Source organism: Geospiza fortis, unplaced genomic scaffold, assembly GCF_000277835.1.
Source record: "Geospiza fortis unplaced genomic scaffold, GeoFor_1.0 scaffold112, whole genome shotgun sequence".
In the NCBI taxonomy this organism is placed as follows: domain Eukaryota; kingdom Metazoa; phylum Chordata; class Aves; order Passeriformes; family Thraupidae; genus Geospiza; species Geospiza fortis.
The window spans coordinates 9,327,194-9,354,877 of record NW_005054298.1 but is presented as its reverse complement, the minus strand read 5'-3'; the positions used below and the strand labels follow the sequence as shown (position 1 = coordinate 9,354,877).

Sequence of the window (27,684 nt, the reverse complement as noted above, 5' to 3'; positions counted from 1 at the left end):
GTTTTATCAAATAAAGAGTCCAATATGCTACAGTTATCAGTAAGTGACTTCAGCAGCTAATTAAATTCTCAGTTTCTAAATCCTGCTCATAATGTCTGCTGACAAAGACCAAAACCCCTGTAGTAATTTTGGCTTCTAGGTGAGGTGAGGCTGGGAAGGAGAGAATGCCAACTAACAAATTACCCAGGGAAGCAGGCTGGCAATCCACAGCTGACATCCATCATGTAAACCTCGCTTTACTGTGCGAGCAGAACAGGGTAGCTCCCCTCTGGATGCAAATCAGCTCCATGGCCTTCACTGACTCCAGGAGGGCTGCCCTGCTTAAAGTACAAACCCAAACAGGTAGAGCTCCTGGACCTCCTTTACAGGGGTGCTATACCCTATGTATATGATCCTCCTATGTATGAGTACGTATATAAAATAGATATGTAAATATATATATATATAAGAACTTCCTATACTATGCCTAAATACTCACTTTAGAGAGCAATTAAATTGATCATGACTAGACAGTAGACTCTAAGCCAGTTTAACAAACCTATGAATGTGCATATTGAAATATTTTTACTCACTAGAGCATGCAGTATGTTCTTAACTCAGAGAATTCTCAAAAGAAAACTGGTATTTATTTAAAGCTAAACCTAGGCTTAAAAGCTTTGCTGGTTATAAATGGACTCGTGAGCTGGGTTCTCTAAGACAGAGGGGATATTGTGTTCGGAAATCACTCAACACTATGGACTGTGAGAAGAGATTTGCTTTCTCTGCTCTCTGAATTTCAGCTGATGAGTAACATCAGCAGAACTTTGGTTCCCAAGAGCAGATGCTGCAGCCCATCACAGAGTAGAGTTCCCTGCAGTGAGGAGCTGGAGAAGTGTGTCCTTGAAGGATGACGTGTGGCCTTCAGACACTGTCACCTTCAGTCTGACATGCATTATTTTTGTCCCTCATCTCTCACTCCACATAGAAATTTCTCTCTTACATAAATCTTGGGAAGGATGACTTGCACCTGAAAGCTGCAATCTACCTCCTGACCAGTCATTTTAAGGAAGGGAATATTCAGGGAGTAGATTTTATTTGGGGACCCTAAACCATAAGAATAAATAGCTGAATTTACCAGAAAGTTTTTCCAGGTAATATAAGCTTTATTATGGAATAGCTTTAAACCTCTAGGCTGAGAGTGAGAGGTTTTAGGTGCAGCTTTGGAAGGTGATTTATGAATAGATTTATATGTTAATCTGTTAATAAAAAATGTTTCATACTGATAAAATATGTGGCAACCAGGACTCAGCTATGAGCCACATATTAAAGACTGCATCTGCTCTAGTAGAGGTCTTTTGATTATGTTTTTAAATGAGGGAACTGCACTGGCCTGAAAATAAAGAAATAAATGTTGTATCTAGAAATATGTGCCGCATAATTCCATCACAGATCTGGGAATCTGCAAGAAACAAACAATAAACTGCTTCTGAAAAGTGAAGCTTATTCCTGAACATTTCAAAATAGAGCTCCTGTCAGGCAACTCAATGGTACATAAAGATAGGCAAAGTATTCTTACTCTTTCCCAAAATTACTTCTCAAACCGGATTTTAAATTGGACGATAATCTCACATTCCAACTAGATTGGAGAAATAAATACCTTCAGCAAAGCTGGGCCAGCCCAGCCCTGGGCTTGTGCTGCAATATCAGTGCCTAATTTTCTCATGATCTTTGAAAGGATATTTTGAAAAATAGGAACAGCTCTGGCTCAAAGATGTTTCTGCAAGGAAATCTTGTCTTCTGCAAGGAAATACAGTACTTTTACCTCTCTTCTACTGGCAACCCCCACAGCAAATTATAGAGGAGTACTGCAGCCCTATTGCACATGTTAAACACCAGGCAGATAACCTGGGCAGGTTAACATTACCTCAAGCATCCATGGGCAGAGCCAGCAGCATGATTTTGGCCCTCCACGCCCGATCTGGTGCCTATCCAGCAACTCGGGGATGGAAGATTTTTCTAACATTTGCAAGTTTTCTGATAAGTGCCAGGGCTTTACGAACATATTGTGAATCCTTAATATTTCTCAGTGAAGTATTTTCACTAGGAAAGATTACTTGAGTGACAACTTGTGCTGTAAACTATATTACTCACTGTTCCCTGTTGATTTTGTTTATCATATTTTATTCAACTATACAGAAAAAAACCAAGTTAAACTCTGCCACCTCTCCTCACACTTCTGTACACTTACAGAGCATGTTTCTCATCAGCAGACATAAGTGTGGCACTACTGAGCCCTAAATAAGTAGAAAATAATGCATTTAATGCTTGGTTTGATTCAAAGTGCAAAAGACAAAACCTGTTCCATTTGTTGCCATGTGACATATTGAGGACTGATAGGCAAGTTTTATTAACTACAGTTTGTTGATACATGCTGTTGATTTACCAGTGATTATGCCACAGAGCTGAAAATCCCTTCAGGGAGTAGCAGGGAGGGAAGTGTGTCTTCAGGAGCAGCTGTGCAGTTTAAGAGCTTCATCTCTGTAGCAGGGATGTTGCTGCTTTTTAGAATGAGGGAAGAAAAACTGGAGTAAAACCATCCTTATCAGAAATGCACTGGGTAGGTGGCTCCAGTTTATTTGTCACAGGACACCATGGCAATGTTTTGTCTCTATTTCAGGTTTGAAAAATGCTTATTCCAAAACCCCAACAATATCAGCAGAAAGAAATTTATTTCAGTAAGGTTCAGATCATGATTAAAGAGCTGATACTACAGTATATTGATGAATTACTTTTAGCTTGGTTTTAAGTCTTATGCCTCAGTGGGACTGAGGAAGTACATCAGGTTTTGCCCTAGTGACTGAGTAGCACTATCCAAAGTGCCCCTGTGAATATAGGCGATCTTATTTAGAAATGTGAAGCCAAATTTCAGAAGCAAATGAAGTTGTGTGTTCTGTAGCATTTTTGTGTTTTGCAGTGGGGTACCAGTAGATCTGTAATTGTAGACCTAGGTGGTACTGGAAAGTGTGGAACTCCACAGGCAATCCTTCCTAATTCAGGTTTATGACTACTGGGGAACTCACACATTTTTTTTGTCTTTCTTAGGTGAAATAACTTATGTCTTCCAAATAGTTTTGCAATAGGTGCACTTATTTATTCTTTCACAGTCTGTTAAAATACAGTACAAACTCTTGAAGTATTTTAAATACTTGAAACACTACTAGCCTGACATACCAGCACACAGACTTCACAGGACTGCTTAAAAACTTTTTTATAAGAGATCTTCCATTAAAAGAAACAATTGAAACCAAAATATTTTATGAAATTCCAACATTTTCTCTTACATTTACCAGATGAGAGTCCAGAAGGACACCTTAGATCCACAGAGAAGGGAAAAGGAAAGGAAAAGAAGAGGAAAGGAAAATGAAAATGAAAAGGAAAGGGAAAGAGGAAGGGAAAGGGGAAGGGGCAAAAGGATGCCCCAAACAAACAAGAACAATTGTTTGAGATGAGAGAAATGCACATGTAAATGTTCTCTTTTGATGCTTCAGAAAATAACTTGACCCAGAGTATCTGCATGCCAATTAACCACATGTCTATCTCATTCTCCTTCAGATTTTAGAAAAATGTCAGAGGCCTGTTTTCATCTAAGTGCAAAAAGATTGGAAGTCTTTGTATCTCAAAAAGGTTGCAAAAACAATTTCCTACTCAGTTTAATTGAGAACTAAGAATCCAGGTAAAATCACAGTGAGCAGGGGGTAGGCACTGTACTGTGATTTATGAAATGCCAGCCAAATAGCCTGCTTTTAACACACACCCCAGAATAGCATTCCTTGCTAAGAAATCCCAATCAGTACTATGAATTTTAAAAATTTTGCTTAAAGGCTTATGTTTTTAAATGATCCTTCCACCTACTCTATTAATTACCAACTCCAGTATAAAACTGACTTTTCTATGGCCTCGCCATGAAAGCTGTAGATTAGGAGCTAGCCTTGTTTCAGATCCATCCATAAATTAACCAGCATGCTCTCCAAGTGCACATCATTTAAAAGAAGTGTTCCATTAAATGTCTAGTAACAAGAGTTTACAATACATATAAGACAATCATTTAAAGACAGACATGAAACAGATTTTGTTTAAAAGAGATGCTAAAAATTATAGGAAGACTATCCATTTTAAAACGGTGCTTTTTGACTGCTGCAAGAATTTGAATGCTACATGCCAAAGCTTCCAATATTAACAGGTGCTTTTGGATACCCCACCTCAAGATGCTGATTTTCAGTAATCCTTTAACAAGGTGTTCCAATTTTGGCAAGTAAAAGAGGTAGACAAAGTCACAAATTATCCCCAAAATATCTGGGCCATAACTTCCTTATGGATATTGAAGATCAGCCAGAAATGTTTTTCACAAAATTATTAACCACCACAGAAGTTCTCACACAACTAAAACTCATTTGGTGAAAAGCTTCACGGGTTCCAAATGAAATTTCTGGAACACATGTCAGAAACAAAGAGAGGAGGAGGAAAAATCTCTGAAAAGTTGGGACATTTGGCACTGTGGAGCAGGAAATGAGCTTGTTCCGGTTTAGTTTTTTCCTCCAGTCCACCTACTAGTTCTCATGTAAAAGATTAGTGCCTTGGAGAAACAATCTCAGCAGAACCAAATGAAAATTCTAAGTGAGGAGGAAACATCAACACATGGTAGAGGAGATGAGAGACAAGAAAGAGAAAGAATTGACCCCTTATTATAAAGGGGCCCAAGAGTTGACACATCCCAAAATCGACCTCTCTTCCTTCACTTCCCTGAAATCAAAATCCTTCTATAGGATAATGCTGTCTTTTTTACACAATTGTTAATCAACAACTTCCTAGTTAATACTAAATTTTGTCTTTTAATTTACTGCAATTCTAAGACAGTAACTTCCTATCTAAACCACGTGGCATGCCTCTTTCCCACAGGAACTGTGGGGCCTCAGGATACAGCACAAGAACATTTAGGAAAAAAAAGCTTTATACTTCATCGAACCATGCTTAGAGGGGTACATTTCTCTCACTGCCAGGCTTTGTGCCACAGCCAGCATATCCTGATGTCTCTCTCCATAGACCCTGCTCCTCATGTTTCTGCCCTCACTTTGTGGAAGTACAAATGCAAGAGAGCAGATACCTGTCAGCACAAACCTGCACCGTGAAGCAGATTTAGCACCACTGGCAGGATGACAATGAAGTTTCATGAGCAGAAATAAATCAGAATACAATCTCGAGATGAAAAACTATCCCAATTCAGGCCTCGAAAGATCCACACTGTATTTTATTTATAAGCAAAGAGGAGATACAAAATGCAAATTGACATTGTCATTATTTCTTGAAGTGCACTCTCACCCCTATAGAACTAAATGCAAGTTCCTTGCATTTCTTGCCTCACTTTCAGATCTGACCTTTAAAATGATGCACGGTGAAGGGAAGGTGGTGCCTTTAAAAAGCATCATGAGCTTTATGGAGTCAAGCCAAGCAGCTACTTAGGCAACCATTAGGTTGGGAAACAATCACTTCCATCATTCCCAACACGTGTGTCAACATAATTCCATGCTCTCTTTGTCATGCAAAAAGTCTTGGCAAAGTAACCGGATACACCCAGAAAGCAGGAGCGGACTAAGCTCATTATGTTAACCGGAGATCCCACAGCAGCCTCCAGTGCCATAGAAGGAGACTTCCCATGTTTTGCAGCGTAGAAAAGGAAACTCACTGCACTGAAGAGGGCCAAGCCTGGCTTCAGAAGTGTGTGAGGGAGATTCACAATTGGGTTTTATGGAAGGGGATCCCTGACAAGCCGCAGAGGCTGTGTCAGGCAGCGTGATAACAGGCGTTGCAGAAGGTATGACACCTCTCATGACTACGAACTTCCCTCTCCTGTGTGCCCACTGGAAACCTTCCAGCCATGCTAATACAGCTCTGCAAAAGGGAAGGCACTGCCAAATGGGAGTAGCAGCTTCTCTAACTCTTTATTGTTGTCATTGGTAACTCTGCACTTTGTTTTCCTTTTAAAGAAAGATTCAATGCATTTTACAACCATTAAACATCTTTTCTTCTCTCCAGCTATACTTGTAACTCTTACTAACAGCAAAAGGCTTGTGCACATCAGAATGGCTGGCAATACTACTCTAATGGCTTCTTTGTGTGGTCAGGTACAGGAGCAAGGCCTCTCAGCCTGTCTGAAAAATGCTGAATGCTTCTTTGGTGATCCAGCAACTATAGAAGATGGTAAGTATCCCAGAGCATAAGTGTTAATTTATTTAAAGATAAGCAGCTGGTGTTTTCATTAACAATTTTTGCTGCATCCTTCAATTCCAGATTCAGTGCAGTGAGAGTAAAGTCCTAATAATGCTGGATATTTTCAAGTGCTTTCAAACTTCAGCTGCTTTTCCTTGGTAAAGGCAATGGTAACACACATTTTTCAACCCCTTTTGCCTCTTGAATGTTTGCAAGTCCAATCATGGTTTTAGTAATGCATTTAGCAACACACAGCTCCTCAACAATCCATGTTCACAAAGGCCTGCAAGGGCTAAAATGAAGATGGATGAGAATAGTAAAACCTTCTCCAGCATGTTACTGACATCTCTAAAGAAAGCCAAGGATTTCTACTGATTGTTTTGTTTAAGCCTGTATCAGTCACACTACATGCTTTCTTCCTTAAGATGCCAAATTTTTGGCAGACGCCATTACCACCCAAATACTTGAGAATCAAAACCAGACAGCGCCATCCAAGTGGGCGAGTGTAGCAGAACCCTTCCCCCAGCATTATCACTGGAGTGGGAATAAGCATTTGGTTCTGACTCTGTCTTCTCCCTGGTGCACCAGTTTGGGCAAATTTACACTATATAGGCTTCTGAAAATGTACATCAAATATTACAGAACTTTCATTAAAAAGTCAAATAAAATAAGAGAGTAAAAAATGAACATACCTGAATAAGAGAAACGTTGTGTAGACTAAGTCTGAAGAGGTAGTTCCTGCATGAACAAGCAGAAAAATTACAAACTATTAGGCTACCAAGGAAGGAAGGAAGGAAGGGAAAAATTATTAAAGCAAGTAAGAGTTTTTGATCATTCATGTCTATAAACAAAAGGTTTTCCTGGCCTCCTCTCTGCAGAATACAAAAGCAGTTATATGCCTGTTCACTGACTTGTTCATCAGTATCTTAGTGAACCTGGTAACAAAGTTCTGAGCATGTCCTAGCATTAAATATTCCAGAATCCATACTGAAGAACCACAATGAAATCCCAGCCACAAAGGGCCATTTGCAAACTCTCAGCAGGCTTCAGTTGAGGTCCGTATGGGCTGCAGTCATGTTTTTCACTGAATTCTGAGAAAACTGGGATTGGACAGAAGCCAGCTGGAGCAGAGCTGACTTCCTACTATGCTCCCCCAAGCCTGTTCTTGTGGGAATTCCCATTCAGGACTTCGTGGAACAGAAGAGAGCAGATACTTCTCAGTGGAATCTCTCTGCACAGAAAATCAGTGGGGAAATCAAGGCAGTGACTGCAGATATTCCCAATCCTCCTGTCATTGTCTCTTCACAGGCAAAGCAAGGGAATTCCTGACAGAAGTCACTGTAGCATGAGATACCACGTATCAGCTGAGCTCCTGTCACCCTTCTGAATGTTCATATTCCATCACAAATAGGAGGCAACACATATTTGCATAAACATCTATAGATAAGGCTTAGTTAACATGACTTATCTCACATTTTTGCTTGCTAAGACAATGCAGTTACCAGGAATCAGCTGATATATTGAGCCATATGGACTGGATTGTGTGCTTGAGGTTTCTGGCCACATCTAACTTAATATTTTTGCATACCATCTGTCGCAAGGTCTAAAGAGCTGTACTCATTTTCCAACATCACTGACACCACAATCTTCCAGAGAACACACTTTTATGTCATACAAGGTAAATTGAACCATACTTCTGGAAGTGGCTCTGTTTAAGTGGTAGAAAGTGCAGCTTTGATGATATAGGTTCATCTCCTCTAGAAATGCCAGTATACAGACATTCCCCCACCTAGTGAAAAATGCAAGTTCCAGTCCTAGGTCAGTTACCCCAGAGGAAAGATCCTATAGTGATGGAAAGGTCCTAAGGACTCTTCTGAAGAGCCTTCTGTAGGATCAGTACAGCAGCACACCCTGACCAGGCAAAAAAAGTAATTCAAACTTCTCTAGTGAGAGATTCATATTGGGTCACAATGACTGCAACAAGGCTTGAGCAATTTTTCCTTCTCCTGTTATGTATCACTTGTGTACCATCTAAGCCATAAGCATGGAGTTGTACTTGTCTCAGTTCTATAAATAAATCAAAAGCTCTCAAACACTGCTGACTGTTAATAAAGGAGGATGAGGACAAGGATGATGGGGAACTTGGGATGTTGAACTCCTGATACCAAATCTTCAGCTAATATAAATCTGACTTGCTCTTGACTTGCACCATTGTATTCTGTACTGGGACTGGTTACCCAGAGAAGAATGAGACCCAATAGCAGTGTCTGAAGAAAATGTATAAGTGATTATTATACCTCCTGTAAGTACACAGAGAAGTATACAGACACACACACAGAGGAAATCTCCATCCTTTCTCCTAGTTCTGTCACTGAAGATCTAGCAGTTCTTTTGTACAGTCTGAAGCCCTATTCTGTCTCAAAGGGCTGCATCCTTTCCCACAAAAAAATTTTTAACTCTTTAGCACCAGACTTAAATAAAGGTGCAGGCAGCAGACCAGAAGCACTAAGCTACACACAGCTAAAATTTCAAAATGAAGCTAAATTCTCATCCAGTGACAGATGTGGCCACTCCCTTGGAACGCCACATACCTACTCACATCAAAATATTAATGCAACTCCAGGACATGAGATATCATGGAATAAGCCTTCTGCTGGGAAAGGCCTCCAATCTTACAATACCCTCAGAAAAAAAGTTTTCATAACTAGGGACTTGAAGTTTCTCTCCTGTTGTTAAGCATGCTATTTAAATGCATTGATTTTGGAAGTCTTATAATGCAGATTTCAGCTCCTTGTTCTAGGCTTGCAAAAAGCTGGACAGTTTGACTAGGTAATAAGTTTTAATATTAGGGTTTTTTTTTTCTTCCCTGAAAGCACTGCAGAGCAAATTCAACCAAAATGTCTTTAATGAAAGAGACATATCCAAAGGACACAATTTTCATTCCACTCAGCCAAAACAGATGCAGACAGGGATAGTGTCCATTTCAATAAAGCCAGTCTGTTCTCTCAGTGACTGCTGTGTAGCACCTGGACAAAGCCACTTAGGTGGCTGAGACCTGAACCCGGCAGGAACATAATGCTAATGTGAATAGCACAATGCTCTTCCAAAAGCTTTATACTAACCTTAGCTCTCTAAGTCTGACCTTGGGGCTTTCTTACAGAAAGGAGGGCTTCCCCATGTTTTTTATCAGCTTGCCTCACCTGGTGTCTGTACAGGCACTGGCAGTTTCTTTTTGTTTATTTGATCCTTCTCACATCTTACAGCAGTAATACAAACACAACACCTGTAGGCAAACCAGGCTATCAGACACCTCCTGACTCCAGCTGACCTGCCCAGCTAGAACTGACTAATCCTTAATTAATAACATGCTCTTTTAACCATACTTGTTCTGTAAAGCTGTACCGGGAGTAAAATGCCAAAGGAAAACATCTGCTGAATCAGAGAGTGTCATTTTTATGAATTGTATTTTAACTGCAATTTCAGTCCAAGAATGAGCAAGACCTCTGAATGACAGGCATGGTTTAGTGTAGCTAGAATTGCCCCATTTGTGTCCTTTTTTTCTGCTTGTGTTTGAAGTTATGTCTGTTTAATACCTTGCTGAACTATAATTTAGAGCAGCTGAAGGAGTATGATTAAGAAGTATATAAGAACCCTGAGATGTCCACATGAATGCATGAGGTACCTTCTTGGTCGTTTTTTTTCTGTCTTTTTCTTTCCCCTCCCATCTTCTCTTGTAAGTGAATGCTGGTTAATTCCTTTCTCTCCTAAATTGAACCTACTGGACTCAGTCAGAAGAGCAATGGCCTGGTGCAGCCAGGATATTCCAATATCCTCCTGCTTCTGGTGCACAAATTTGGAGGGATAGGACAACCTTCTTCATTGCTGTCCTAAAAGGTCACACAACTTCACAGTATTAAACCCAGATTTTGTTTTACCCCAGATTTGGCTGAATTTCAGCCATCTCCAGAGCAAGTAACTACACTCCTCTGAGTACTCTGGGACAAATGACATTATGCCTCAAACTACTAATTATTATTACAACTAAACTTATTTTTTATAAACATCAGTATCTTTCTGAAAATGCCCATGTTAAACAATAATGCCCTGAAGTCTCAGGCAAGGCTGTGGTTTTGTTACACTAAGACACGGAGTGGGTTGATGATGGATCCTCTGGAGACTGATTCCCAGCCAATGCCTGTTCAAACAACCTGAGGGCAGATCCTCTCTGTCACCTCTGATTGCAGTGGGTTACTATTCCCCAGCTCAGATATACAAAGTTTGCTTCTGTGAAGTCTGTCCTGCTCTATTAACCTAGGCTTAAAGAATTTGCCATCTGGATATACAGAGAAGAGAGAAAAAGATACATCATTGTCATTTAAATTAAAAGCACAGATTGAGCAATTTAGCCAACATCACAGAACATATCTGCAGTACAACCAGGAGAAGATCTCCTGGACCATTAGTTTATGCCCTAGTTAGGAGAATAACTCACACCCGAAGTTGGGACACAGCATGTAAACCTGTGCTGAAGTGTCATTTACACCCATGAGTAGAGGCTGAATTACTTTCTTAACTGGGAGCTCTATCCTGTGTGCATATGAACAGAGTCAAGCTGCAGCAGAAATCCTTTAAATGAAAGTATTTGTTAATTGGCTTAGTAATTTGTATTTGGCTGCTTGTAAAATGATTAAGTGCTCACTGTGCCTGGTACCACAAAACACACATACCAGAACAGCAAGAGAGCAGCTGAGATGTGATTCAGGAAAGGGTGTGGAAGAATATACCCACGTAAATCTGTTTGCCATGACAGTTCCAAGTCAAATCTGCTTCTTAAGTATTTATTTCATGTAGCCAATAGCACCTTGGGTGAACTTTGTAACATGGTACCCATGTGCTTGTTCACACACTGCCAGGCCTTGAAACAACTTTGAAGGCAGAGCACTTTGGCTATGATGCCATTGAACAACAGAGATACAAAACAAATTTAAGCCTTGCTATTGGGAAGCCACATAATAAGAGTGCCTGAACAACAACAGAGACCCTTCCTCTTAGGAGCTCTGAAATCATAAGCACTGCAGCATGCTTCAGTCATTCATTCAGGCCTCCTCCTCAGTGCCTCTTTTCAGGCACCACATCTGTCAGCACTGTACTGGCTGATTAAAAGGTGCTTCTCCTAATTAAGAGAGAGCAGCTTTTCAATTCTGCTGTGGTAGATCAGGAGGAGCATTCCTGCAGTTGATGGACTGATCATTCATAAATAAAAGGCTATCCTAGCTTCAGATGTTTTTTGCTATTTAAATGAGTGAGGCTTGTTCACATTTCCTAACTCCTCACACACCAAGTAGGTAAGAAAACCTCTCTATATTTCAGAATAACCCCTGCTATCAAATTTGGAGCCATGCCAGCCCACATGCTGACCACCACCAGAACCTTTCAGGACTTGGACATGCACACAGAAACCAACAATATGCTGCCTTAACTCAGCTGGTCTCTATCACTAGATGTTACATCTGCTCATTTGTTGCTACTTCCCTCCACCTTATAGTAGGTGTGCAAAGATCCTCCCTTCTTCCTTACAGGGTAGGCTGTCTTAAGCTCCCTCTCTTTCTAGGCAATTACTCTGCAAGTAGAAACAAAGCCAACAGAAGCTGATAATAATGTTTGATCATGCATAAAAAATACACATTGAGAGAATGTTGTGGTTTAACCCCAGCCATGCAACCACTCACTCACTCCCACCCTCCTCAGTGGGACTGGGAGGAGAATTGGGAAAAGGTAAAACCCACAGGCTGAGTTAAGAACTATTTAATAATTGAAACAAAGTCAATTGTTGTTGTTGTTGTTACAATAATAATGAGAAAAAGGAATAAAGCCCAAGAAACACAGGTGCTGCACAGTAAAATTGTTCACTCCATCCTGCCCAATGCCCAGCCCACCCCCCAGCAGCAACTGGCCCCTCCTGGCCAACTGCCCCCAGGTAATGTACTCAAGCATGATGTTCCAGGGTATGGGATATCCTTCTGGCTAGTTCTGGCCAGCTATCCTGGCCACCCTCCTGGCTTCTTGTGCATCCGCTCCCTGGCAGAGCATGGGAAACTGGAAAGTCCTTGACTTAGCATAAGCACTGCTTAGCAAAAACTAAAACATCAGTGTCTTACCCACATTATTCTTATACTGAATCCAAACCACAGACCTGTACCGGCTATGAAGAAGAAAATTAACTCTATTCCAACGATAACCAGGACAGGGAAAGTTGAAGAGAATTGAGTGAAGAGTTACTGTCCCTCACTGTCCCCTTACTGTCCCTATTAGTCCCTGAGACTAATATTGCACTGCTCCTGTCATGCAACACAGCCTGGGTGAGAAACTGGAGCCTCAGATAGGCTCATGGTGCTCTGGGAAGAGGTTCCTTGTGAAAATAAAATAAAATAAAATAAAATAGACTATTTCAGTAGAGAAATGCTTCCTAATTTTCAGTCAGAACCTTCTCTATCACACTTTCGAACCATCCCAGTGCATCCTATCACTGGATGCCAGGAAGAAGAGATCTGCATTTCCCGCTCACTTCCCCTCCTCAGGGTGGGATTGTGCTGCAGTCAGGGTCCAGGTCTGCAAGAGGGTCTCACAACTGTCACAGAGTAGATAATAAGAAAAACAATTAACAGAATTTTGGTCCTTTGGGTGACATGAAACAAGACACAGAATTATGCATATGACAACTAATGCTCCCTTCTGGCACTCCTGGAAGCCACGTGCTGGGGCTAAGCCTCGGGCTAGGAGCCAGCAACTCCTGTCAGCTCTTCCTATCTTTGCTCCTGGAGGCCTTAGATATACTTTGTACTTCCCCACTACATGGCAAACACAGCTTAGTCATGCTTCATGACTCCCAAGGAGCTGGTTAGTCTCATTGCCCCCCTTACACTAATGGAGAAAATGAGCCAGAGAAAGGTTAAATGACCTTCTCCAAAGCACACAGCAAGGCAGTGATGGAATTGAGATCAGACCCCAGGGCTCCTGGCTACCAAATCTCATGCTAGATTAACGCACAGTGCCTGCACGTAGGTCCAGCTGTGGCTGAGCTTTTCAGATGGTTATCCACATTTCGGAACTAGCCAACCACACCAAGAAATCCAGCTCCTGAAGGATGATTCTGGCCTTTGCTTTCAGAAGGAGTTAATTACATGCCTGGTCCAGAGCGTGATGTGACAATCTGTTTGCAAATGTTACCCCAGTGGTTCATTTGAAGCTCCTGGCAAACACTTGCCGGAGAAAAGTGGAGGACCAGCAGCTACCCTACAAGCTGGATCCTTATTCACCAGTAATTTTGTTTCTATTGAAGAAAAACTTGTCCAATACATCATTCTTCCTCAAAGATCAATAGATGTACAAGAGAGAACCATACTAAATGGCAGACAGTAATATGATGCAGTTGCTGTATGAAGCATTGCTTTTCCCAATGCAACTTTTCTCGGTTATAAATTCAGCTGGAGCTAGAGAAACAGCCTCTTAGAAGAGGATCCTTATGCAGGCAGCATATCATTTGTATTAAACAGCTTCCAAATCAAGCCAGGGGCTCAGCTACTGTTTCTGTGTTGCACTGAAGCCCAGTTAGTACTTCTCTGTGGAAACAAGGATGAAATTCCTCTAGATTGCATTCAGTGGAGAACTACCATCAGCTTTAATGGCACAGGGCACATGGCACAGCTATGCTCCTCTAGATGCTGTATATTCAGGGCCAACTCTAGGAAGAGTCAAAAGAGGCAGACACAGCTGCAGAGCAGGCAGGACAACAGCAAAGCTGAGGCACACTTGGGCTATGCCAATATGCAGAAATCTAGATAGATGGATGCTGCTGGGAAAGGGAGAAGCAGAAAGGGGATTGGATTTTGGATTTACAGCCTTGCCCCCTCTTCCATCAGCTTGCAAAGGGAACAGCAAGCTGGCTCTGATGTCTCTGGCCCTTCTCTTTCCCCAGGGCAGGAGAAGCAAAGCCTCACTGCAAAATGATTCCACATCTTTGGGGGTTATAGTATTTGCTGTGCTCTTGAGACACTTCAAAGAATGGGGATTGGGATTTTTTTTGTAATATTTTTTGAATATAGTTATCAAATGAGGGTCAATTTCCTTTTTTTTTTTTGTTTTGTTTTGCTATATTTTCTTCCCTCTTTTTCACTAGATGAGTTTCATTAAAACCTCAGAGAACTGAGACAAATTTTCAAAGTGCATGTGTGGGTTTGTTCTTATTTTTCTGGAAGAGTGACTCCATCTCTCAGACCATCACATATCCCACATGCCACCTCAAGTCTTTTTTGACATGTGGCTGACAGCTCCTCTCTTCCTCTCTCATCCAAGTGCAGTCAGAGAGCACTTACAGCACCTTGATATGGCCCCAAGACACACAGAGACTTTTGCTCTCCCATTTGCCCATCATTTCAGTAAGTCACAACATAAAATTGCTCTTATTCTGATGCACTGATTATTGTTCAAATCTCCCCTGGCAGCCTCCCCACCTGGCTACTTAGGGCTGATAAACATCCTCAGTTCTCTGGATGTATTCAACATGACTTGTATGTAAATACTGATGGACCTGGCAGGTGAGATTAAGTTATTGCCCAACAATCCCTTCTCTTTGCTGGGTTTTTATACCTTTGCAGTGGCACAGAACAGTAGGCTTAGCACCTAAACATCTGGATGTAAAGTGATATGCAAACCACTGTGGTGAGCTGTGCCATAGAAAACTGATATATCCCTACCTTAACCAGAGCAAGAGAAAGTATTCTCAGCAATGCAGAGGAAAATTTTTCTGCAGCCCCATTCTGTGATGCTGTAGAACACATTATGTCCAAGTCTCCAAGGCTTTTGCCAAAGTATCCTGACCTTGTGTTTGCACCCATCCCACTCTCAGAAATGCAATCTTCAAACTTAATTATTCTCAGTGCATTACTAAAGCAAGTGAGCCTCTCATGGGTGGCTGCTTTCGTGATAGGGTATCACCAATTTTCATTTTATCTGGAATATGAGATATTTTCCTAGTGAGGCCTGCAATTTGCTGTGTAAAGATGCTTCCTATCAGTCTGTGCTGCACGAAGATTGCCTTTCACACAGCACTGGCTGTGCAGGCACTGGCTGTGAAATATGCTCAGCCCCACAGCAATGCTGAGGTCACTTGCAGAGAGGTGGGTGGTGCTGCCTTGCAGGCAATTTGAAGGAGCAGCTGTTTTCCCTGCTGACAAAGATGACAGACCAGAGACCGCCACTGCCTCACCCTCTTCTCCATGTGCAATATTAACGTGCAAAACTGCCCCTTTGCCCTCCTACAGCTGCAGCTTCTTCTGCACATTGATCCCTTCCAAGAACCTGACAGTGTTGCATTATAGCATTTTATTTGATTTATTTACTATGAGTTAACTAAAATTTATGTTCTTTGCTTGAAAAATTGCACGAATTTTAACTAAGGGAAAAACCAAAAAACACTTTGAACAAAATTTGGGCCAGGCTTTAAACCTCCCAGAATCCCATAATTACAAAAACTGTCCCTCATCCTTTCCACACCTTTTCCCCTCCTCCCCAAGGGATAAAAGTCAGGAACAGCATAGATTTAGGGTATGCCAAATTTACACTGGTTGCAGAATAGCAGAGGAAAGCAAACCCTATAGGTAAAAAAAAGACACCCCAGTGAGGCTTCACCCTCCACAATTTATACAAGGGCTGAGCTGACCTCACCTGGCAGAGTATCAGAGAGGAAAATCTCCCTTTGAACTATCCCAGGCTCAACCAAGGAGGTTAAAACCTGCACTTTAAATCACACTTTTGTTCCCTTTGTAAAGAAACTGTGCACCCCAATTATGGATTTAACTAGCTGCAGTGTCTAATGACAGCTTTCTCACCTTCACCACATTCTTTACGTCACAGGTCAAGCAATGTCTTTAAAAAAACAACACGGTCCTTTGAAAGTTTCTGTTAATTTCAGAGACTGATTTGGGGATTTTTTTCCCCTTACATCACCATGTTATCTGCCCCTCTCGAGTCTATGATACAAGGATGCAACTTTAATTAGAGCATTCTTTTGTCTGATAGGAAAAATCACAGTGAGAAGGAAGGCATTTGCTTCTCTCCATTTCTATGCACTAGCACTTTCAGCTGCCCACCTATGATCAGGATATAATCAAAAAAATTATCAGGCTCTTTGCTTGCTCATGTCTTCATTAATACCTCTACTGGCAAGGTAATTTCTCAGCCCAATGTGACTTAGCAGGGGGTAAAGCTAGCGTAAGACTGTGCAAAAATAGCCCAAAGCCACCAGAAATGGTTCAGTCCATTTGTTTCAGAAAAGTACTGAGAAAAATCCTGTATTTAGATGCTAACAGGGACCAACGGCACACCACTCCTGGCTGTTTTAGGGCAGGCCTGTGGACTACATAGCTGTTGGCTGTGCCCATGTGGATGTGCCCAATGCTGACTTGTGTGTATGTGAGTCTCTCTGTGCTATAAGAGACTTGACTTTTCTGGCCATGCTGAAGCCACACTTTCCCAGTGTTAGTGCATGGGACGCACAGGCTTTCATGAACATTTTGCATCTTTGGAGAAGCAAGGCTAAGAGCAAGTGATTAAAATACCAATAAGGGGTAAGGGGTCCAAATTACACCTCTGCCATGGATTTTCTGAGCCCAGAGAAGAACTTTGGCTCTGTCCACATTAGTAAAGTGCAGACTGAGGTTGTGCAGACCTTGACTGGTATCTTCAGAAAGTGCAGTCTCACTGCAGGAGTAGCTGTGTTAGGTGCAGTACTGCACTGCTTTTCAGATATGCTACGTATTCATGTGCCACAATATCACAGCCTTTTCACAGGGCAAGGTGGCTCTTAATCCCTCTTGGCCTTGGATTCCCATCTATAGTGTGAAACTATTAGTGCTTTCTTGCCTCACTGAAGCCCTGTGAGAACAAATGTTGGTGAGGGGCCCTGATCATTTAGCAATAGAAAGTATTGCTGACAGATTTTATACTCTGTGGATCTGTGGAACTACTCTGACCCAACTGCTGCCACTGAATTTCCTGGTTTGCAAAATATTTTTTGCCTAGACATTATCTATGGAGACTTAAGGGTTTAGTGGCAGCCCAGATGTGGACAGGATTGAATGTGCCCAAGGGTAAGAGTGATATTTTCTGACAAGCACAGGTTTTGAGCATTTTACTGCAGTGCTGTGGAGCATTCTGCCAAACAGGCAGGAAAGAGCCTGTGTTCGGCCACAAATCTGCGTGTAACCTGGTTCCTGACAGACTAATCAATCATATACCAGAGACTTTCAATAAACTTAGGGTGCCAAACCTTCTGGCTGAGGGTCCTAGAATATATTTACAATTTGCCATATTTCTGCAAGCTGCAACTTGAAGGAACTCTTTTGGGACATCAGTCATTCTACACAGCCTTCAGCTCCTAAGCCTGCACGATCCAGACCTTTTTTAATGCTTTTATACAGCCAGAAGCATAATAGTCAGAAAAGGGTGTGCCTAGGCTGCTTCCCCTAAAACAACACTTGAAATTTCACACAGCACCTTCCCTGCTCCCCAAACCAACCATATCAATGCTCCATCCCTGGAAGTGTTCAAGGCCAGCTTTAGTGGGGCCCTGAGAAACCTGACCTAGTGGGTGCCATATTTGTCCATGGTGGGAAGGCTGGAACTAGATGATCTTTAAGGTCCCTACTAACCCAATCCTTTCTATGACTCTGTGATATCTCCTCCCTTGCAGCTATCTACTTGGCAGTAACAGGCACATTCACATCAGCTCTAAATCAAGTATGAAAATCACCTCTGTCCAGCATCAAGACTTGCATCACCTGCAGCTAAGTAATTTTACATTTATTGCTGAGAAGTCTGGCAGTCCATAATGATGTGCACTTTACTTGCCAGTTCTGAGTCCCTGATGCATCTTTTGCTCCCTACTCTCTACCTCTGGGCTCTTGTTGGTAACAGCCAGTTGTGACAAGGGCTCCTGAGCTGCACTTCCTTGTGTGACAGCCACGGGGGATGATCCTTTCCCATCTCCTGATGGAGCTGACAGCCCTCTCGGCAGGCAGAACAGTGAGGGCTTCTGGCCATGATGCTTTCTGGCTGGTTTCCCTCAGTAATACCTCCACTCACTGTGAATGGCTGACCCTTGTAGCCCTGCCTCTCCCATCAGCTGCCCCGTCAGGCTATGGCCCTGAGCTCACACCCCTGTAGTTTCCTTCTGGGAAAAGTCAAATGTTTCCCTTAGGACTTCCCAGCCACCCTCTGTACAGTCATTTGTTTGGGTGCCATCCTCCTGTTGTCCAAGCTGTTTCCCTTCAGCTTGCTGTTGTGCCAGATTGTCACATGGTGTCTCAACCACCCTCCTTCACACCTTTTATGTTGTCCTCACCAGGGAACTCTTGTGAAGTATGATTTTTGGCCTGCTTCCAAGCAGGGCCTTTCACTTTACTGGCTTCTGTCTGTGCCCAGCCAGCAATGAGACAGTCTTGAGGAGTAAGGCTCCTTGAGGAGGTGGAATGTCTCAGCTATACCATGTCCCTCCTCCACAAAACTCACACTCCTGGGGGCCTAGGCACCCTGCCTACAGCACAGGTGACACAGCAGAGCAGGGCTTCTCCAACAGACAGGTGAAATCACTGTGACCATATTTTCAATTTTTTTCTCACTAATAATGAGGTCTAGATTATAGTTTTCCCTCCCATTAAAGTAAGCTCAAATGGCGATCACTTGTGCTCAAGAGCTGAATAAAGCAGCAAGTATTTCAAAACAATCACTCATTCACAGAAGAAAAACAGTACATTAAAACACTAATGCTATACCCAAAACAAAAACAAAACATGTGAACTGTGAGTCAAAATGAAGGTTATGAATTTTTGAAATGTGTGTTTTTATACTTAATGAAATGTGACTCATAATATGGGGAGTGTAGATTTACAATGTTCTAAACTATTCATATCCTTTCTCTCAAGCGTTTGGATTTTACAAATGATGTGACAAGTAAATACGTTGCTTAGAAACCATGGTGGGCTTTTGAAACTAATTCTTTTGTTTCTGGATTTTTAACTTGGCAGGTGTTTGGTGCAGTGGAGTTATCAAACTCCTCTGGTTTACTCTCAGACAGCACCAGTCATTTAAGGAGGGCTCTTAGATAAGGATAAAGCTTAAAAATCCAAGTCTCATGTTATTCTAGCTCCCTGTCTGCATGGCATGCCCTGAATACCTCTTACAGCTTCAGTCACGCTGTGTCCAATTCCTGAAACCAAAAACTCTTGTGAACCCCTGGGTTTTCTAGGAAGTATTTTCTATGAAGCTTTGAAACACAGGACAAACTAAGCCAAAGAGATGCTGTGGTGAGGTCATACTGCTTTTAAATAGAGACAGACAGAAGCAGTCTGAAATAATTTATAACTCTATCATCTAAGAGAATGATGTTAACCAGGAAATTGAGAAGTGGGAGTACTTATAAACGCCACCCTGATCCCAAACTCCTTCCACAACCCCAGAATAGCTGGCATTACTACTAATATGATCTACAGCAGCACATTTAAACATGGTTAACATTTAAATTTAGGTTTCATAAATTACACCCTGCAAAGATGGATAGAGACAGCTCCTATCTCTTTGAGGTATTGTTTCATTTGCAAATTCAAGCAGATGGTGCACGAGCAACTAATGACTCAAAAAATCACCCCTAAAAATAGTCCAGAACAAGGTGTGGATTTATCAGGGAAGGAGGGAACAGAAAAGGCTTTACTTCCCCTTCCCATTTCTCAGGCACAGCTCCAGTAGGAGCTCAGCGCACCCAGAGCCGTGCAGCAGTAAGGACCCCATCCACACCCCATTTTCAAGAATCTCTCCCCATCACCTTCTACAGAGTGGAGCTGAGATGAGGAAATGGGTTCAGCTCTCCCCACTTTCTCCACATCAAGCATGTGTATCCAACCAAAAAAAAACCCAGCCTGGGAAATGACATCTTCATTAAATGTACCCTGCCCCGCTCAGCGCAGCCGTGCAGCACCACTGAAACTTTCAGTCTCCTAGTCAGGTGGGTAGTGCTTCATGAAAACTGACTTTTGCAAGCAAATTCTATAAATACTTGTCACTGCTTCCTCATGAGGCCATACCCTGCAATACAGTATACCTCCAGCGGGAAGCCAGCTTTGCTGTCACTCCCCTGTTTGTGATGATGTTGTACCCCTGTCTAACCAGGCTCATACAGACTCTCAGGGAGGCAGAGAGTCCCTTCAGGATGTGCTGTGGGGTTTGGGGAGGGGCGAGGGACTGTGTGGGGGAAACCTGCCATGCAGCTCAATTATGAAAACCACAAATTCCTCAGAGCACCGTGCCTGAGCAATGCCTGGCAGAAGGCACTGTTCACAGCCATCCCCAAAGCAATGCTGTTCTGAAGTAATAAATATTAATAATTTCTGGGTTAAAGATCCCAGCACAAGTAAAGCCTCAGCTTGAAAAGTAAAATGTTTCTGTATGAAAAGCAGGAGGGCCTCTGGCAATTTGAACAGCTACAGGAAGGTAAGTGCTATTATTTACTGCACATATACAGGCAGAAAATGTATATTAAATCACACTTCACTTGTTTCTGTGAAGCATAAAACTCTCCTTCTGCTACATATCTTGCTGTTTTCTCTTGCTTGTACCAAGAGTTCTTCCACCTCTGTTCCTCATGTCCCTGTCCTCTACTGCTGAATACACTGGGAAGAAAGCACTCTCCCCCCATTTTTGTTAAGAGCAGAGACTGATACCACAATGTTCTAAGTGTTATATTTTAACTGATCTGTTAGCCCATGCTTAGTATCTTTTTGTTTTTTGGCTTGTCTTATCTGTTTATTATGCAATAAAAAATAGTTGCTGTTGGGACTCATGACTGAACCACTTCTGACACATATTATTTCACTGAAGCATAGCTCTTTTCTCCATTACAAATGCAGCTCTAAATTTGTAAGACCTTGACTGTGCTTAGGTGTTTCCCCCCCCTCCTCTTGTGACATCCTAAATAAAAATAATGTTTAAAAATAAAGGAAAATATATGATAATTATATACAACGGGCCAGAAGAAAGAGTTGCACCAGAACACACTGGGTGAGGATCAGACTACATCAGCCACATGAAGCTAACAGATTCTGAAGTGGATTCTAAGAGAGAAGAAAGCAACCTTGGCTCTATCTCTCACTCAAAGGTGTGTAGATGAACCTGGTTCTGAGTGGAAGTCTTGCCATGGCAAATAAACCATAAAGTCAAATTCTGTGCTGGCAGGGGGATGATGCAGAATGATTTACTGTAGCTCTTCTAACATTCACAATACTGAGTGAGATGCCAGCATTCTGCTTCATTAACCAGTCATTTTGATAGCATCTTTTTTTTTCTTTTTAATTGTAGTAATTTTCTCTTTGCAATTATACTGGATGTCTAAATCCCTCTACATAAATTATAGCTTTCTTTTCAAGGGGGAAACTGGCCACATAAGCTGGATACACACTCTCCTCTGAAGCCAGAACCTGAAGGGAAGGAGCTTGAGCAGCAGCCCTAGACTCATCAAAATATTATCTTTACCTTGCTCCCACAATGAGCTGGTTCCTGTTGGCATCCAGTGCAAGCTGAGAAAAGTCATGCACACCTGGATAGGTGAAATTCGACACCCAGGGCTTCAGATCTGCAATGGAAACAAGAAAGCAGAAAACAGTAAAGCTGCTCCATAAGCAGTGAGTTCACCCAGACATGCACTAATGGATTTCCTACTGAGTTATCTGTCAGGGGAAGGCTAATTAATAACCTCTTTAAAGGGCTTCTATTTATTCTGATTCTTGGTAGAATGTGCAAAAAACCCACACATAAACACAAGGCCATCTCAGCAGTTATTTTCACATCCACAATGGAGTGTCAGTATTGGTTTCAGAGACAGCAGCAGCTCAATTTTACGAAGTTAAAACTGAGGAAACATCTTCAGTGTCAGGATTAAGTGGTGTAAAGGGATGAGGCTGCCTGCCATAACACTTCCCCAGCCTTGCCTTCTGTGCTAATCAAAGGGAAACTGCTGCCTGCCAGAAAGAGAAGGTTGTGCCAACTGATGAAGAACCAAGTTAGAGAATAGTAGTGATCTGCACTCAAGACCTGGCTGCTTCAATGACAGACTTTGCTTTCTCTTTCAGGTCTTAGGTTCTCGTCTGTGTTTCACTTTACCTAGCATTTCACAGCCTATCAGCTAAATCCTTCTTTCATTTTTACATGGTGGGATGTTGAGTGTCATCATAGCATCTTTGTGGCTGAGCAATTGCAAAGGCTTGAGGCTTACTTTATCAACTGCCTTGGATTTGCCCATCTAGGCAACTGTCCAAAATGCAATCACACAGGTTGAATGCAAAGCAATAGATCTGGCTATGCTTTGCTTGGAGATACAAAGCTCTTTCAGAACTTACATCTGTTAACATCAACTGAGCAATCTAGGGCAGGAAGTCCTGTTGTAAAAAAAAATAATAATAATACACATGTTTTAAAAAGGTGAATTACTACTTTTAGGGTACCCTCAGGCATGATGCTAGCGCGTTCACAGCATCCTATCTTTCAATACCACCACCAACTTTGACCTTGTGTACATTACAGATCACAGAATTTCAATCTCCCACCTTATACCTTTATTGCACAAAATAACTGGGAATAGATTTAAATATGTCTTTCAGAAAGTCATCCAGCTTTACTGTGAGGACTTCTCTTGAGAATTTATTTTGTTAACTACTCTCGCTGTAAAATATATGGAGAATACAAAATACCTCAGGGGTCAAGGCACAGATGAGACCAAATCAGTATGACTCTAATCCTGTGTGACCTGTTGACAAGTAGCCCTGCCTCATTCAAGGACTGGTTGTTGAAGATCCAGGAGGCTCAGCATGGAAGGTAATATCTTCTGGTCTCATGCCAACAGGATACCACTACACAGGCCAATGACCTGATGACTCATAACAATAATGATGCAGTTCAGACCAGTTCAAGACAGCTCTGAAAAGATATGTTCCACTGTCATTTTATAACCCCAAAGATAGATGGAGAAGTCTCACTGAAGGCAGCCAGGTTCAAACACTTTGTTGCAGGCATTAGTTTCCCTTTCCACAGAGGCGAGAGGACAATGCTGATGAGGAATCTCACTAAGGCCTGTGGTGTCTTGGCATGCTTTACAGGATTACAGATGTGCAATGGTTTGAAACCTTTGAGGTAGGAATTTTTGTGGTGCAATTTCAACTCCTTTCTCCCTCCAGGGATGGATGAACATTAATCAAGCCCTTAAGTTATTGAAACCTCAAGAAAACACATATAAGAAGTCCCTGAAGTCTACATGGCCTGCCTCTCTTTCCAAAGCAGGACCTTGACATGGAGCTTCCGCCTCTGCCCTGAACACCTATGTTTCAAAACAGCTCCTACAGTCCCTCACCACAGAGCTGGACACTCTCTGGCCTGGCCCCATGCCCTGCCTAACTGGATGCTACCAGGGCCCCTCCAACAGTGATACCTCCATCCTCACAATAATAAAAGCTCTGCTGCTGGGGCTGGAGAGTTTCAGCCCTTCTCAGCATTCCTGTCACACTGTGTAACCACACACAACACGTGTACCTCCTCTGCTCTTCAATGAAAAGGCATGAGTTAAGGAATAACTCCTCTAACCTTCAAGCGTCCTCCTACACTCCTCTGGGACCCTTAATGATGTACTAGCAGCAGGGAGGCACTGCAGTTTCACCTCTGGCATTCTCCTAATGGGACTCTGACTTCTTTTTCTGTAGCTCTTTAGCTGCAGAGACATTTCTGAGCCAAGTAGCAGAACCAGCAACAATAACACCTTTCAGGCAGGTTAGCTGGCTGACGTGCTGCAGATCTTCTGGCATTTCTCTTGGTGATGGGGGTAGGATTAGAGAATTGCTATATAATGATGATACCGTTTAAGGATCCTGCTTTTAGGCCATAATTTCTCTTGTCATTTTACCTCCTCTTTTACTGACTCTTTCCTACTAACTAACCCACTATTAGAGTGCAGTAGCAGGAAGAATATTTCTTCATCTGCTGCTCTAAGCGAAAGCTCATCACTTCAGAGAGGTACACTCATCAGTGCTTCCTTTTAATGGCAAGCTCTGACAAAATACAGGTAAAAATAATTTTATAAAAATTAAAGGCAGTAGTGTGCTTGAATCTTTCCAAGTTGGCTCAAATGTCAATCAAGCCCAAGAAATAACAGGCACTGTCTTGATTTCTATTAGTACTGCAGGTGGTACAACTTATAAAGAAACCCTTCCCAGTTATTAAATTAAAGGCTGAAAGGCATGCATCCTCATAGCAAAATTAAGCTTTTATAGGCATGTAGTTGGAGATTATTAAACCCAGCATGGTCCCACATAACAATGTATAAATGCAAGTCGTCAGAATTAATGCCAAATGGCACATTTTCCTTCCCAAACTTTTTTCTTCTTGTTAAGAGGGAATGCAACTACAACCAAGAATCAGGACATAGGTCTTTTTTCATTCAACACATTCAAATCTACTGCTCAAACCACAGGCATCCCTAAAACATTTTCAACTTCACTCTGAAACTAACTCAGTACTTCAAGGTAAATGCTGCCCTAGGTCCACCCCATATTAGCTGAAGTTTACACATATGGACCCAATGAACTCCAGAGATTGCTTGTATTTGACCTTCTTCTGAAGGTTGATTTTTCCAGTGCTGACTCTTTAATTTGGCTGGAAACCTTCAGTGCTGGGCTATGTTTACATTTGCAAAAGTATCTGTTTAAAAACAGTATGAAAAATTAAAAACCAAGGCTCCGGCTTTGCATGTCAGCAGCAGGAGATGGAAAACTTGGAACCACATGGCTTGGGGCAAAATGTTCATCAAGGCCTCCTTTGTGCTTCTCGTCTCTAATCATTTCCAGGGGGTTAAAGATCCGTGCTCCCACTTCCTCCACATGAAAACTAATGAACAGAAGTTTAATAGTTTCCACCAGCATCCATCTCCAGATATCTGATTCAGAACCTCTAAAGCTCTGCGAGTCCCTCTACAGCTCAAGAGGGCCCAGGTATCCAGCTGCAAAGAAGACAAAGTTTTGAAGGAAATGTAAGTCTGCAGGCACAGTGGTGCTCAGCTTTATGCAAGCCTAAGGCAGGGTGAAAAGAGGCCCTCTGCCATTTCAGAGGGTGGTCCCTGCAGCCTCCAGCACATTGCTCTGCTCTGACTTCCTGAGAACACAGGGCTGGGACCAGGATTACTCAGCTGCACAAAGCACAGCAAGCCAATTTGGAGGAGCTGGGTTTAAGGGCCTGATCCAGAAGCTTTCCAAATCATTGGCAGTTTTCTGCTGAGTTTGATGGTTTTTGGATCACCTTCTAAAGATATGGTAATCCTGGTAATACTTGAGTCTTCATGTCAAAAGCAACTGCTCCCCACCTCACCCTCACTCTGTGTTTTGGAGGAAGGAAATATGTAAAGACTGAGCTGAGGCTTCCCTCTCTGAAGGACAGCATTCACTGCTTCATCTCACTTAAACCCCGTGTCGCTCCCATCCCCAGCAGGCTGTAACAGCTTTGAGTGTCCAGCACACATCACACAAGAGCAGAGATGTTAAATGCCCATGCCTTGAAATTGCAAAGCCATTGTAGGTGCATGGAGTGTGGCTACCCACAGTGCTATTCAACAACAGCTCTTGCAAAATAATTCTCAGCAAGAATTTCCTATTTGAAGCAAAAGAAACTAAACTGAACAGGACCAAGGATTCTTTGTGTAAAATGAGGGTATACCCACGAGTGCAGACTAGCCATGCTCCTGTCCTAGGACTGCACAGAAAAGCTTCAAAGAGATCATCAAAAGACCTTATGAGAGATAAATTCAGAGGGTCCCCATTCCAGAAAAGATAACCTGAATCCCACACCTTATGTAAGGCTCTGTAAAACAGGCTGATTCAATAGTAAAAGTTTGTGCAATGAAGTAGAGCATACACAGCACTTTGGACCTGTCAGACTCAATGGCAGTAAAGAAGTACCTGTTCTGAAGATACTCAGACCTACTTTTGTGCAGTGCTAACTTGATCACACATTGAATGCTTCCCTTACTGCCTCAGCACGGTTTCTTCTAAGTTCTCTTAACTCAGCTTACTAGTTCAGGACATGCTTAATTACTGTGTGTGAGTATTGGAGCACTCCTGGCAAGGCTCAGATGACAGCCATGACTCCTGTAACTTGTACAATATCTCCTTTTGGTTTGCTTCAGCCTTGGCACAGGGCAGATGATATATAGTGATTAAACCACTCAGTTTTATTTCAGGCCACCCACTTGGCTGGAGGACTCTCAGTATTGCATTAGAACCATGACCAAGAGATGCAAATCATATTGTAAAACAAGAAAAGGCCTCAGGCCCTCTTCTTGGTACAGACTGATGAAATGTCCCCTTTTCAGAATCAGACCTACCATCTCAGACCATCCTCTGCTTCAATTATCCTCAGTATTCAGAGCTTCTCCATGAAGTAGACAGTTGCCTGCTAAGACTGAGGCCACAGTTTCCATTGTGTGTGGGCCCCTGACCAGACCCATCAGAGACAAGGCAAACAAGGCTATAACCAAAGCTGAGAAAGCTAATGATTACCCAGCCATGCTATCACCTGTCTTCTCAAATGCTGCAAGTGTGGACATTTCCAAGAATGCACAGACGTTCCAATGAAATTACAGCATTATCTTTATTGGACTGACAACGAATCATACGTTAATATCAGCTTCATTTTAAATTTTAGCTCTCAGTTGTAGGTCACACCACAGGTTAGTGCAATAGACTTTGGACATTAACTTTTACTCTCACTCCATGCTGAGTTTTAAGAGTAGCCTCCACAATGCAAAACCACTCCACAATTTAGCAAATTTATCAGGGGAGGGAGAAATCTTTTGCTGCACGGGCAGAGCTGAGCAAACAAATGTGTCAGCACTCAGAGCTCAACTTTACTTATGAGGCCAAAAACTCAATCTGGCTTTACCCCAGAAGTCCTCCTACACATACATATCACCCTGCTGCCTTGTCTTCCCATCACCACCTCCACCTCATTGCTGGTATTCTTTCTTTCTTTCTTTAAACCTGATCCATTGAAATCTTTAATTGTACATTAAATATGTCCTCATCACAACTGCTACAATTTCCAGTGTCATTGTCTTCTCAAATCTCTGATCTCCACTCACAGCTCTGAGGACTTAGAAGGCGGTTGACATGCCCTCCTACAAAACTCACAGCTCTGAGGACTTAGAAGGCGGCTGACAGAATACATGCCCTCCTACAAAGTGGGCCAAACCAGCAGTTTCCTTCTCTCTCCCCTCAATACCTAAACCCAACTCAGAAGTTCTTCCAGCTGTCTCAGTTTCATGGTTTCATTCAGTTTACCCTTCTGACCCCATATTCACCT

General features: G+C 42.2%; 1 protein-coding gene across 2 annotated transcripts in view; it reads right to left on the bottom strand.

The window, feature by feature from the left end:
- Positions 1-27,684, bottom strand: part of SEMA5B (semaphorin 5B) — a 263,423-nt gene that overhangs the window by 94,942 nt on the left and 140,797 nt on the right. For both annotated transcript variants that reach the window (XM_005415761.2, XM_031056895.1), the window contains 2 exons: positions 21,823-21,922; positions 6,936-6,981 (listed from right to left, as the gene is read on the bottom strand). In XM_005415761.2, the coding sequence (XP_005415818.1) occupies positions 6,936-6,981; positions 21,823-21,922 (146 nt within the window). The remainder of the gene's footprint in view (positions 1-6,935; positions 6,982-21,822; positions 21,923-27,684) is intronic.